Here is a 13,504-nt window from a genome sequence, read left to right as displayed (position 1 = left end):
TTGAAACCTCTTGGGAGCTGACTCAGTCACAGTCTGCTGGTCCAAATTTTTTAAGTATTGATATAATTTCTTTCAGTTTTGTTCCCCATATATAATAGTTATGAAAGGCCATTACCACTGAATGAGGAAAAAACACTGAAATAATGTCCTCAAAATCCAGGGCACCATATACAAACCTCCCCAAGACAAAAGTGTTTCAAAACCATGACACCAAGGTCTGTGCCTGCACCTGACTGCTGTGAGAAATCCATGATGTGCAGAATTAAAACAAATTAATACATGTTACATGTTCATCTCGGTAGGTAGTGAGAAGAATTCCAGCACAGGAACCTTAATCCCTTCACCATTCTGGTTTCATACCAGGAATATCTACAAAACCATTAGTTTTGGTTACCCACTCAGGTTATGATGACAGCATTAAAATTGTGCTTCCATACATTAAGAACAATAGATTGACTTTGATGCCAAAATTATGTAGTAATTAGGAGCATGGATGAAATTACATTGTGTGATGTTTAGCAGTCATTTAACGTTTAAGACCAGAATAGTCCGACTGCAGTTATTTAGGTACTTCATATGTCTTTCAGTTTTGTTCCCCATATATAATAGTTATGAAAGGCCATTACCACTGAATGAGGAAAAAACAGTGAAATAATGTCCTCAAAATCCAGGGCACCATATACAAACCTCCCCAAGACAAAAGTGTTTCAAAACCATGACACCAAGGTCTGTGCCTGCACCTGACTGCTGTGAGAAATCCATGATGTGCAGAATTAAAACAAATTAATACATGTTACATGTTCATCTGGGTAGGTAGTGAGAAGAATTCCAGCACAGGAACCTTAATCCCTTCACCATTCTGGTTTCATACCAGGAATATCTACAAAACCATTAGTTTTGGTTACCCACTCAGGTTATGATGACAGCATTAAAATTGTGCTTCCATACATTAAGAACAATAGATTGACTTTGATGCCAAAATTATGTAGTAATTAGGAGCATGGATGAAATTACATTGTGTGATGTTTAGCAGTCATTTAATGTTTAAGACCAGAATAGTCTGACTGCAGTTATTTAGGTACTTCATACAAAAACACAGACTGTAACCCCCCCCCACCCCCAAAATGTACAAGAAAATACAAGCTCAAATTCTAGCTACCAGTCACAAGTGCATAGAATCTATTTGGTAAACAAGTTATTTTCAATCATGTCTACTGCATCATCTATTTCACCCACAAGGTGGCATCTTTATTCTACGTTTTCTTTCTTTAATAGTCTAGATAGCACCAACCTATCTTTTATAAAAAAATACTGTAACCTCAAATGAAAAGTAGAGGCCACTGTACAAAGACGTGTTAGAATTTATATTCAGAAATCATCAATATTTCTTTCCTTAAGATCAAACGTTTACTGATTTTACCACTGAGATAGGAATCAATTTGCAAGCCATGGCATCCAGTTCAACATTTTCCCAATTCAATTTATCTACTAAATATAAAAGACAAATTGCTTTAGACATGATTGCAGAAAATCTCTTGGTATTCTGTGCACTACTGATATTTTGTATTCTCAGTATTAGAGCTTTAAAAATGAAAACTCTATAAACATGTATAAAGCTAGCTTAACCTGTAAAGTTAGCCTTACACCTGTCTGATACTGATCCAAACAGTTCAGTCATTCAATACTTACATCCAAATATCTGAATTTTAGAAGCTATATAAAGTTTATCATTAAAAAATAAAATCAAACATCAGGTAAATATGTGCCTGCCAAAAAAGTATTCTACACTGTGTGAAGTTACATGGTAGTACCTATATTATACAGATGAACAGCTATATCATGATACATTTAAAATAAATTATAAAATTACAAGTAATTACACATTTTACTGTGTATGGAAAAAATGCATTGAAGGTAGCACTAATTAATAATTAATTGTAAATTACAGAAAGATTTCTTAGATGACATTAAAGCAGATTTTAATGCAAGATCACAAATAAAGTAATTATATTGAGAAGAGGAAAAAGCTAAGCAATGAAACCTGCTTTTCTCTCTAGCAGTTGTTTTAGCCCTGCTGTCTTGTTTTCATCACTGTTCTTATAGGTTTGGTTTTCTGCCATAATCAAATGTACGTATTCCTTAATTCCATATTTTGTTATCATGTTCTGGGATGGTACCAGTTTTCTTTCACATTAAATAAAAAATTCTGCAGGAACACACATTGTTGCATGCACACAAACATATGCTAAGCTAACTATCTGAAAATAAATCCAAATATCAAATAGAATTTCAAAGATTGACTCTCAAATATAGGAAGGGGGAAAAAGGGTACAGAAAACCACTCCTAGGATCTTCCCAAATATATCACATTCATGCATTTTACTTAGATCTCTTGAAAATGAAAACTCAGTGGTACTAAATTAAATGTCATTCATTTTTATACTGCCATCGATGTGCAATTTGAACAGCCATAAAACCCAGAAATTTATCAAAATATAAGAATACAAACAGGGGAATGTGACTTATATGCGCTGTTATAAGATCGTATTTACTGAATAGAAATGTCAAGAGTAGAAGTTAATTCTTGCAGTTACTTTACTTCGCCCATCCAATGCAACTTTCTATATTCCTTCTTAAAGATTGCCTACCATTAAATTTAGTGCACTTGTTCCAAACTTCTTCAGTCTGAAGACCCCTAAAAGTACCGTCGTTTCAGTACCCACACAAAACATTTCAGAAATTTTGCACAGACTGCTGTAAAATTAATATGAAACTATTTCCATAGTTTAAAAACTAGGGTAAGTGAAATAAGATATGCAAGAAAAAAATCCCCCTCTTACGTAAAGAATTATCTTAGGCATTGCTCTGTGGCAATGAAATAGCCTCCAATGAACTATATGTACCTGTTGTGATGGTATTAAAGATTTGTTCTAATGTAATTTCCTACCTTCTCTCTAAACTTATGGCTTGGCCACCAGCAGGTGAAAAGATAAATCACCTAGATAAAGAGAAAAGATAAATTAAACCTATGACTTTTCTACAACTACATGCTAAAAATATGATAAATTAGACAAGTTCAAATCAATACTTTTCAGCCTTGGATAAAGATGCCAATGAAATCACATGTTGCTTCAATGAAAGGCATCAAACAAACAAGCAAACAAATGAAAAGTCTATTTAATTGGTCTTTTGGTAGCAGGTACAGGAGTATGAAAGAATCAGCAGCTACCCCGTAACCTCATAAATAATACCTTTAGTCTGAATTCATAATCTATTACTTAATGAAAATTTATTAGTAAAAAAAACCCACCTTAATTCCTTTCAAATTTGTGAGCCGGACTACTATGAGAATAGTAAAAAGGAGATTTTTGTTATATGTGTAATTGTCCTATGTGTCCAGCCATGGTCAACAGAGACAGTGTTATTTGAAAGAATGACCTCTATTGTATTATTTTTTCAACTACACATGAGTTAAAGTCCCAAAATATTTTGAAGTGGAATTGAAAACCTTCTACTACTATAAAAGAAGGTGAGGCTTACTGTGTGGTATATCTAGCTAGCATGGATTAAGGAAAGATAAGCCATGAAGACCCTTCAAAACTGATAGAAAAATCTTTTTGGCGCAGAGATAAATGAAGAAGTGTAGCAAGGAGTCAATCACCACAATGACGTGGTTTGAAAAATAAACTACAGAAACATTTCTGACATATGTTAAATAGGAGCTACTTGTAGCAAAATATTTCATATTTTACTGATATCAAATATGGGTAAAGATAATAGTTCTCTCACGCCTTCATTGGAGCTTATGCCTGGGACTGAATCATCAAGTTCAGTTCCACGCAACTGTGGGCAACCACACAAAGGGGGGTTACTTCAAAAAAACCCTCAAAACAACCTAATCCACATGCTAAAATATACCCTATAGGTCAGACAACATTTTTCAAATCCCATGACAAACAGAGCATCTGTTGTAGAAATTAACTAAATTAACCAAAACTATCAACTACAATAGACCACAGGAAAAAGGAAGAAATCAATATCCTGTGCTTCTGCAACAACAAATTATTAAATAAAATCTCCCTTCCTGCCATTCTCTGTTAAGACCTCTACTCCTTTCACGTTTTATATTTAAAATTATAAATAAATAAATTACTATAACCATAGCTGTAAGCTATTTTCAATACCATTTATGCATTTGGCATTTTGCTTGGAGCTTCTGGGAGCAGGCGTCTCCAATCTCAGCAATGGATCCAATTGCTCTTGGAGCTCCCAGATGCTCTTCTGAGTATTAATGCATAACACCATCATTTGTTAGCTATTGCTAATTAGCATCTGTAATGAAAAATGCTAGACACAAAATGCTGCTTCTCCAGATGAAAACATTTCAATGCCTAGAGAAATTAAGCGGTGTACAAAATTTACAATTTTTCCTCCCAACTGTATGAAGTATTAGACTATCAGGAATGTCTTTCCCACATCAAAGAAAAATTTTCTATACTGATTTCCTTCTTATGAAATTGAAAACACAGAAGAATTACATACAAGTTGCCATTTCTTTTCTGTTAAAGTATTGGAAAAAAGTACTTCTTTCTGTCAATTATTTCTCACATAAATACAAGGAATGATGATCACAAGATTTTGCACACCTGCTGGACCAAATATAACATAGAAAGAAACAGAAATTTTACAGCGTATGTGAAAGTGCATTCTGACTATTTTCAAGGTAACAATTATCACATGCCATAAAAATTCTAGAATGATAAAATATGTTTCTATTTTTCTCTCCCCCTCAATACTCTTAAAAACCATATAAAACATACACCTTACTTGGAATTATACTCAAGCTAAAACATTGCATGATATTAAACCATTTTCATAAAACAGTAATATAAGAAAGCCTGTTTCCTGAAGGCCAATGGCATTTTCTATAGGTAATAGACCAGATATTTTGGCTAACGACATATAATAGTCCATATATGTTAAATGTTTAAGAAGCTTAAATAACAAAAATGACTGTTTTATAAACTGTGTATTCAGGACATTTGCCAATTAAATATGTACACATTGAGGGGAGAAAAGCAAAATGATTCTAGTAAGTTGCTAATTTCAGTAACACTGCTCTATACAACTAGCAGATTCTATTCTCTCTTAGACTTGGGGATGAAGCACGATTAATGCAGTTTTTAGAAAAAGTAATTTCTTAGTTTTAATAGTGTTTGTTACCTCCCTGTTTGCATAACTGCGGTGTATTTTTGACAAACAGAAAAGAAAACATCCCAGTGCTGAGGTCCAGATAAGCTTTTCTTTTATTACCAGAGTTATTGATAGCTTAGTCATGTTTTCACTTCACTTAGGCGACCTTTTGTGTTCAAGGGTTTCTCTGGACATACTCAGGAATCCAAAGTATTTACCAAAATGGTTATTATTTAGAAGAAGTGTTAACTCTGGAAGAGTAGCAAACCATACTTTCTTTCAAAAACAGGTATACACATGTAGAGTTTAAATTTCATACAATGTGATGCTCCAATAAAGCATATCTACAAAATACAGAACTGTTTTTCAATTGCTAGGCCATTAGGGAGCTAAGACCCACTCTTTCAACCCTTAGTTAAAATTTTAGTTGATACAAGAACCAAGATAATGCAGGCATGCATATTAATTATCACACTATGTTACTACAGTTTTATAAGAGTGATAATTTATGAAATATATAATTTAGATATTTTCTTTTCAGCATTAAGTATCTCTGTACCTGACCAGTACCAGGCACTGTTTCAACAATCTTTTTGTGATTTAAGAAGTTAAAAACATTTCTTATATGGCAACCTAAGGGACATTAAATTAAGAATTGTATGCAATACAAAAGCTGAAGCATTAATGATAATGTTATATATATATATATAAAAGAATAAAATTAACAAATTATATCATAAAGAATATTCAAATGTCTTTAAGAAGAAAAAGCTTAATCTGATGAAAGCTTGGCTTGTCTTCCTTTGGATAATGAATTATCATTCAAAACCCACAAACAACTAACAGGGCACATAAAAATTTTCTGAAAGCTTAAAGAATATATTACACCTTCAGACACGCAAACACAATTTTCCCATTTGTGCTTGCAGCTTGTCAGAAAATATGAAACAACAAATATTAAAAACATTTAGAATTCCCACTAGTTTTGGTCATAATTTTCCACTTTCAAATAACTGAAGATAATTAATGTGTTCTGACTTCACCAAACTTTTTTTTTTTGTTATCATTACATGAACTGAAATTGTTCTCCAGTGCAAACAGGACTAACCCCACTACCATTACTGGCATCACAATCATTCATGACTGAATGATTCAGTCATTTGGGCTGACCAAATTTCAGGCACTCTCCCACAGAATTCTAAGATGATCTCCTCCAAAATTTGCATGAGCACATTTCAAATCCAACATGTCAGAAATTGTAGAAAATTTACAAATAATGAAAATCTCTTGGGTTTGAGAGATCATGTTTTCTCAGGCATTCCAAGAAAGGTAACTAATACCTTGTGATGTTTTAGCAAAAAGAAAAGGCCTAGACAAAAAAGTGCTGGACCTGATCCTTCTCCTGGCTCAAATGACTGAGATTTATTTACCTGAACATGCATTAAAATACAAAATTATAGAACACCAAAATCCTAAAATTACCAACATTTTGTCAGCTTCTCCTCCAGCTCAGTCTATGTTTAGCATAATAAAACCTCAGTTTGGATCGGCATGTTAGCACACTAACATTTTTTAATGTTAATAAAGACAAAAATGCCAATGGAGATTTTTCACAACACAAAAGTATCCTTGTCCAGCACTCCAGGTTAATCCACAGTGTACTTGGTACAGCAGATTGGAATTACACTAATACAAGACTCAATGTTAGGAATCTCAGGAACCTGTAATCTCAGCAGACTTCTCATTCATCTACTGATCCAAAAGAAGTTTGGAATTTACTTTAAAGGAAGAAATGTTATTACCTGCATTCAGGTAAACAATACTCCACTGTGCAGCCAGCAGTATTTATAGAAAACCATGAAAACCAAGAAAAAGTGACATAACCCAAATTATTTGGAAGCAATCAGAATTTCCCAATTTTATACACAACTGGGTACTCTACTGCAAAAAGGAAAAGTATTTACAGGAGTTAACTGAGGCCTGTCCTTTAAAAGGTATTTGCATAAGAAATGGTAGTAGGGAAGACTCTACACTCCATCTCACTCCTGCCTTGACTGTCTTATTCTACTAAGTATATCAGCAAAGCTGCCATGAGCAGATGCTAACACTGTAATTAATTCTCAGGACCCTTTTGTTTTACTATAGGGAAAGAACGTGAAATAGTTGGGTGAACTAAATTGAGCATCAAGTACATTCAGTTTGCTGATGGCAAATTGATTTTTTCACAGCAGGCTATCAGTACAATTTCAGACAAGCATTTCATTAAGATACAGCATACATAACTCCTTATAACTTTGAACTACCTTCAACACAACATCAGGATCAAAGAGCAATCAAGCCTTTAAGAACATTCTTAAAATAAAAAATGTGCACTTGACACCATGTTCTCCAGACAGAGTAAGGTAAACATCAAACTCAAAAAGCTTGCTTGTACAACATTTAAGTTTACTAACAACATGACTGGCATGAACCGTTGCACGGCAATTTCTATATGAATTTCCCAGCATTTTCTTTAAAACATTTTAAACACCTGGTGTCAGTTCTAGATGAAAACCCACACAATCCTCCTTACTTTTTTCCAAATGGCTTGTCACAGCAGTGCTCCTCTGACAATTAGGCACAGAGGACGGCTGGCATGGCAGTAAAGCAGAACATGGAGAAATACTCTCCCTAATGTCTGACAGGCAGGTAGGTTGTTCCTCTGTGCCCTTCAGGAAGCTTGTCATGCAGTTGGAAGCAGTAATACAAATTTCTGGAAGCAGAAATACCAAAAAAAGAGAACTCTGAGCAATGTTACTCACACAGTCCAAACTCTACCGATTTTTTCCAACTCATCTACCTACAACCTATAGCATGACCTGATTCAAAGCAGGAGGCTGGAAGGAATCTGGGCAGGATAAACGAGAAGTGGGATTGAACTGGGGAATGCAGAAAACTGTATTGCCCAAAATTAGTATTGAATTTATTCCTTTTAAGTTGAGGGTCAAATATGTTAATTATTCAGTTAGGTTCTAATTTGGGTTGAGCAGTGACTAAAGCTGTTCCAGTTTAACAAAAATTCAAAGTAGCACACGGCTCATGCTGAATTTCTATTCAAGAAAAAAAAAAAAAACCACAAAGGTTCAAGTCAATGCTTCCTCTAAGTTCAGTTCAATTAGTTGTACTTATACGAAAACCATGGAAAAAATGCTGCCTTGTTTACTGTTTTTCTTCTAACCTTTCAGATAGGGTTACTGGGCCTCTACTTAATGAGAATTCCTAGTTGAAAGCTCAGTCTTTAAGGGCTTTCCAGCTTGCTGCCAGAAATGATGCCGAACTCTGTACAGCAACAGGAACTCCTCATTTATCTTCCCCTTCTATTCACTCCTGTCGCATATTACTAGCCATCTCTCCTTCTGTCCCACCCATCCCACAGAGTCTTACCTCATGTGTGCCAAAACTTGCTTCTCTTGTCCCATCAAGCACCTCATATTCCCTCCTGCATTCCCACTCTGCCTTTCCTTATTATCATCTAGTCCTCAGCTGCATCTTCACAGGCTCCAGAGAGGCTTTTCAGTGATGCTTTTTTTCCAGCTCCTTCCTTAGCTACCTCTGAACCCCTTTTTCCTAGTGCTTCATTCCTATCCATTCTCTTTCTCCTCCTTGATATTCTCCCCTTGCCTCTATCAGAATAGGCCTGAATCTCTGTAAAAGCAATCAAACTCGAGTTCCAGTGAGGGGTATCAGAGGTATTGGTCATCATCTTTATCGTGACAGTCTAAACTTGAACCTGCAAAGATTTAGCAAAGCCCACAGTCTCACACCAAAACTAGTGACAGGTAGTAGACACTGATCATTAAAAATGATCAGCTGGTAAAGAATATACAACCTGTAAAGGCAGAGTCGAATTCAGCTGTGAGATAAATATTTGAAACAGTCTTGTAAGTAAAACATAAGTATTTAGGCCGTGGTCCAAATTAGGACAGAGTGTCAGAACACAACTGAATTTTTGTAATGGCAGGAATTTTTAATTATTTAACAGTTGATAGTCAAAAAAAAAAATAATTAAAAGAGTTTTAGATGGCTTGGTTTGTTCATTTTAACTCAAGACCATTATTCTGTATACTTGAGTGTTTTTGAAAAATGCAAGCTTGATGCACAAAATATGTCATTCCGGGGAAATTCATTATTTTTTCCATGTGAAGCAGTTCAGTGAAATATTTAACTGTATGTGAAAACTTATAGAACAAATGCAACAAATAAATCACAAACAGAGCTTCCCCAGTTCTGTTACACTTGCTTAGGATGATGAAACAAAACACTTATTTAATTGGTTGTTCCTTGTTGCTTTCCATACAGTGCTGCTTTCCCTGTGAGATTTAAAATGATAAGTAACTGGAAATTAGGAAGAGAATTAGTCCATTATTCTGTAGCAATGACACAATGATTAATTATATTAGTTTACTGCCCCTTCTGCTTTAAAACCCTGCAGTCATAAAATGAGTTTTGTTCAATATTCCAGAAGGGATATGAGAATTAAATTTATACAATTTAACAAATTCCTGCAGGAAAGCCATACTCATCTAAGATAGTAGATGGATGAATCCTCTAATTTACAATAATATGCAGATGGCGTACCTCGTACTGAGCAACGCACAAGATAAGGAAGCTTCCCTAATGAATCAGAAAAAAGACTGCAAAGAGACACGGGTGGAAGTAGATGAGGCAAATCTGAGCTTGTGTGTCCTCCTGGAAAGCACTCACAAACTTCTTACTGTCTAATAAATATACTTTTTTTTTTACCAAGTTGTTTTAAAGCCACCTAATATTTTAAACACCTTCAGCATATTCTAAGCCCTACTGAACATGAAATAAATTAATGCCTATGAGGGTCTAGGGGGGGCAGGTGGAGGTTTAAAATCACTGCCATTCCGACACAAATCCCCACATCTTCCATGTCTCTAATGTACTTCAGGAAAAGTGTTTTACCTTCAAGGAACAATGTTTCTGCCGTGTTTTCAACGTTGGAAAACACTCAAATGCAATCCTACCTTCTCACTCTGTGCTTCTTGCATGATGCTATTATACAAATCAAATTCTTTGCTTTTAATTAACTTTTTTTTTTTTTCTCTCTGGAATTATGAATAATATCAGAGTTCTGGAAAAAGAAATACATATCTTAACCACAAAAGAGCTATAGTACCAGAAGCAAGACTGCAACTAACTTTTGTGCCTTAACCCTGACAGGGAGATTGATTACCATTTTTAAAATATCAAAATAAACTGACTACAATGCATCACTTCTGTGTTTATATGAATAATACAAAACAAAACAAAGCTTCTATGTGAAGAATGGAAAAGCTTTATAGGATCAGGGTCTACAGAATTATGAAGTAGATTTGATCAAAGAATTCGAATGTTTGTACTGTAATATAATCAGGACATACCTACATTATTAGGAAAGAGGAAAAAAGTAGCAGTATATTTGAAGGACATATTTATGGCTTGATTTAGTAAATTGGCATTTCACATCACCAATTTCAGCAAAGTAACTGTTAGGTGACCTTTTCTGTAATCTCTGGATAAACTGGATTATTATAGGCAAACAAAGAAAGTTAACAATACACGTTACCTAAGAATACTTTTAATATCAAAATTAAACCATGTACTTTATCGCAAATTCAGTTCATAATGAAAAGACACATTGTTAAATATGAGAGAATACCAAAGTCTTCAGTTACTAAGCTAGAAAAATCTCGATAGTTGAATTTTACTCATTTTAAGATAAATCAACTTTGTATTTTTCAACTCATTTAAAATAAATTCCACGGCGCGCACAAATGGCTTTTGACACATAAATAAACTGAGAGCTGTATAAAAAATCCACCACCTCCTGCATGATGATGGGAGCTGGGAAGTGTGTGTGCTCCTGCTGAAGGCACAGAAGGGGCTGGCAGGGGCCGGGGGGCTGCTCACACCGGGAGAGAGGAAAGGAAGGTGAGGCTGGGGGTGTTCCTCCCTCACCGAGGGCATCCTCCCACAGAGGACACCTCAGCACTCATGGACTGATGTTGGGATGCACAAGGGAGGTCTGGGCACCTCCACCAGCTGGTGAAGGGGGAGAGGTTCCTACCAGCCAGGGCATTGAGTATTCACCCCTGTGCTCTGCTGCACTTGTGGTTCCACACGTGCCTGCAGCAGGTGAGCACACGTGAGGGCAACACGAAGGCCTCACCTGAACAAGGAGGACTAAAACACTCTCTTTCTTGAATTGTTATTACAGGGATGATGCAGCTAATTCAGGGGAATAAAAATCCTAACTCTCACAGTGCTTTTAAACTCAAGTCATTTCCCAGGGCACACATGGTCCTCAAGGTCAGACCTCGAGCTCCAGCTCAGCCACGCAGCGCCCAGCGGCTGAGAAGCCATCTTACCAAACCCTCCCTACCACCCAGGTCCCAAGAGCAGCCACCCCCACCCCATGCCATCCTGGGAGATGCTCTGCACCCCAGGCTTCTGTCGGAGCTGCAGTAGCACCCATGAGCACCAAGCACACCCACAGTCCTGGATGGGCCCCATATCAGCTCAACAAGCATCAAAAGCACCATATTCTGTTCACTGAAATGGCTGTTACACAGGAAGTGGTCAGACCCGCATCCAGTGACCTGTGCCCACCTTGGACCTCTATATGTGCCAAGGCTTGGGATGCCCTTAGCTCAATTGTAGTTTGGAGGTTTTTCAAATTTAACTTCACAGAATCACAGAATCTTCTAGGTTGGAAGGGACCTTAAAGATCATCTTGTCCAACCGTCAACCTAACTGACAAAAATAGACACCCACACAACAAACAAGGAGCATCATCACTAAACCAGACCTCCCAGCACTTCATCAACCCGTCTTTTGAACACCTCCAGGGATGGGGCCTCAACCACCTCCCTGGGCAGCCCATTCCAATGCCTGAGAACCCTTTCAGTGAAAAAATTTTTCTTAATATCCAGCCTGAACCTCCCCTGGTGCAACTTGAGGCCATTTCCTCTTGTCCTGTCGTTCCTACATCTGTTGTTGCAAGTTTCTTTAAACCTATGGAGTTGCTGCTTGCCCCTCCTTAACGCTGAAATTCAGAGCACTCCCCTGAAGGCTCCCACATGGAGGTTTGCTACTGCCCAGCTACACCTCTTTCCCCCAACCCAGGCAGTCCCTGAACCATGGCTGTCCCAGTTTCCAGCCCAGCGCTGGGCTGGTCCCCACCTCCTGCCTCTCAGACGGGCTACAAACAGACACACTCACCTGCTCCGACCCACCAGTGTGTTCCATTTATCACTGTAATTTGGGGGTTTTCTTTGGTAACTATATCCTGCAGTGAATCCAGACCCAGTGCTGTGTTATTCATAAATTCTGGTCTGTTCACAAAATTCTGTGGGAGAAGTTGAACAGGAGGAGTTGTTTCCTGGCCTGCCTGTAACAAAGAGGTTAATCACTGACATCAGAGTCACTCAGCCCAGATTGGCTATCTATCTGGTTAGTTGGGTTACCAGTATATAACCCAGCACTCTCAAACACTGGTATTTCTAGTATATAAGTACTATTCTTAAATTACAACGTTTGTTAAGAACATATATATAACATATATCATATATAAGCATACTTCAACTAATTACACTTGTTTCCCCAAAGTTACTCACCACTGGAGAGACAGTAAAGCCAGCGGGTACACAACATCATGCAATGCTTATGCCTGCAGTCAGCTCCCAGCTCAGGAGACAGCACCACTGGGGATTAGAACATTAAAAGCTACTTTCAAGCAGTAACTATATATTTTCTTTTCTGAATTTTGCCATATTCTTTCCATGCCAAAAATATTTCACTTTCACTTCCATAGATACAGTCGTCTGAAGTACCTGATTGAAATGTTTTTGATTTTCCAGTAAAAAACAAAGGAAAAAGGTTCTATTTTTTAAAAAGTGCTTTTATTCTACTCATTATATATTATGAAACACAAAGTTGCTATAGTCTCCCTCAAGTACCACAGAGTAGTCGGTTCCAGCTCACGCTCCCATGGTGGATCCACGTTGAGGCAGGGAGGCAGCAGGCACTCCTGCTTGTGTTTCAGAGGGCAGGAAAACAAAACATGGTAGTATGAAGCTGCTGGAGGTAAAAAAAGAACTTCTGCTTTGCAAAGCAGCGCAGGAGAACTGTTTCGGTGAGGTTCTCTCAGCTGTTTTAAAGCTTAACTGTCTCAGCTGCACACAGGAAAATATAAAGGGGCAAAGCAAAGAGAAAGCTGAGCAGCTAGGGCAAAAAAGGAAAACTATTAACTTATTGGACTTAAGCA

The 13,504-nt window shown here is 36.9% G+C and overlaps 1 protein-coding gene across 1 annotated transcript in view; it reads right to left on the bottom strand.

Moving 5' to 3' along the window:
• Nucleotides 1-13,504, bottom strand: part of STK33 (serine/threonine kinase 33) — a 51,148-nt gene that overhangs the window by 30,409 nt on the left and 7,235 nt on the right. Inside the window, 2 exon segments of the mRNA XM_014954828.1 lie at nucleotides 3,790-3,843; nucleotides 5,753-5,826. Coding sequence (XP_014810314.1) covers nucleotides 3,790-3,843; nucleotides 5,753-5,826 — 128 coding nt within the window.

This window comes from Calidris pugnax, unplaced genomic scaffold (assembly GCF_001431845.1).
Source record: "Calidris pugnax isolate Ruff unplaced genomic scaffold, ASM143184v1 scaffold186, whole genome shotgun sequence".
Lineage (NCBI taxonomy): Eukaryota > Metazoa > Chordata > Aves > Charadriiformes > Scolopacidae > Calidris > Calidris pugnax.
The sequence above is the reverse complement of the archived record's forward strand: the minus strand, read 5'-3'. Positions and strand labels throughout refer to the sequence as shown.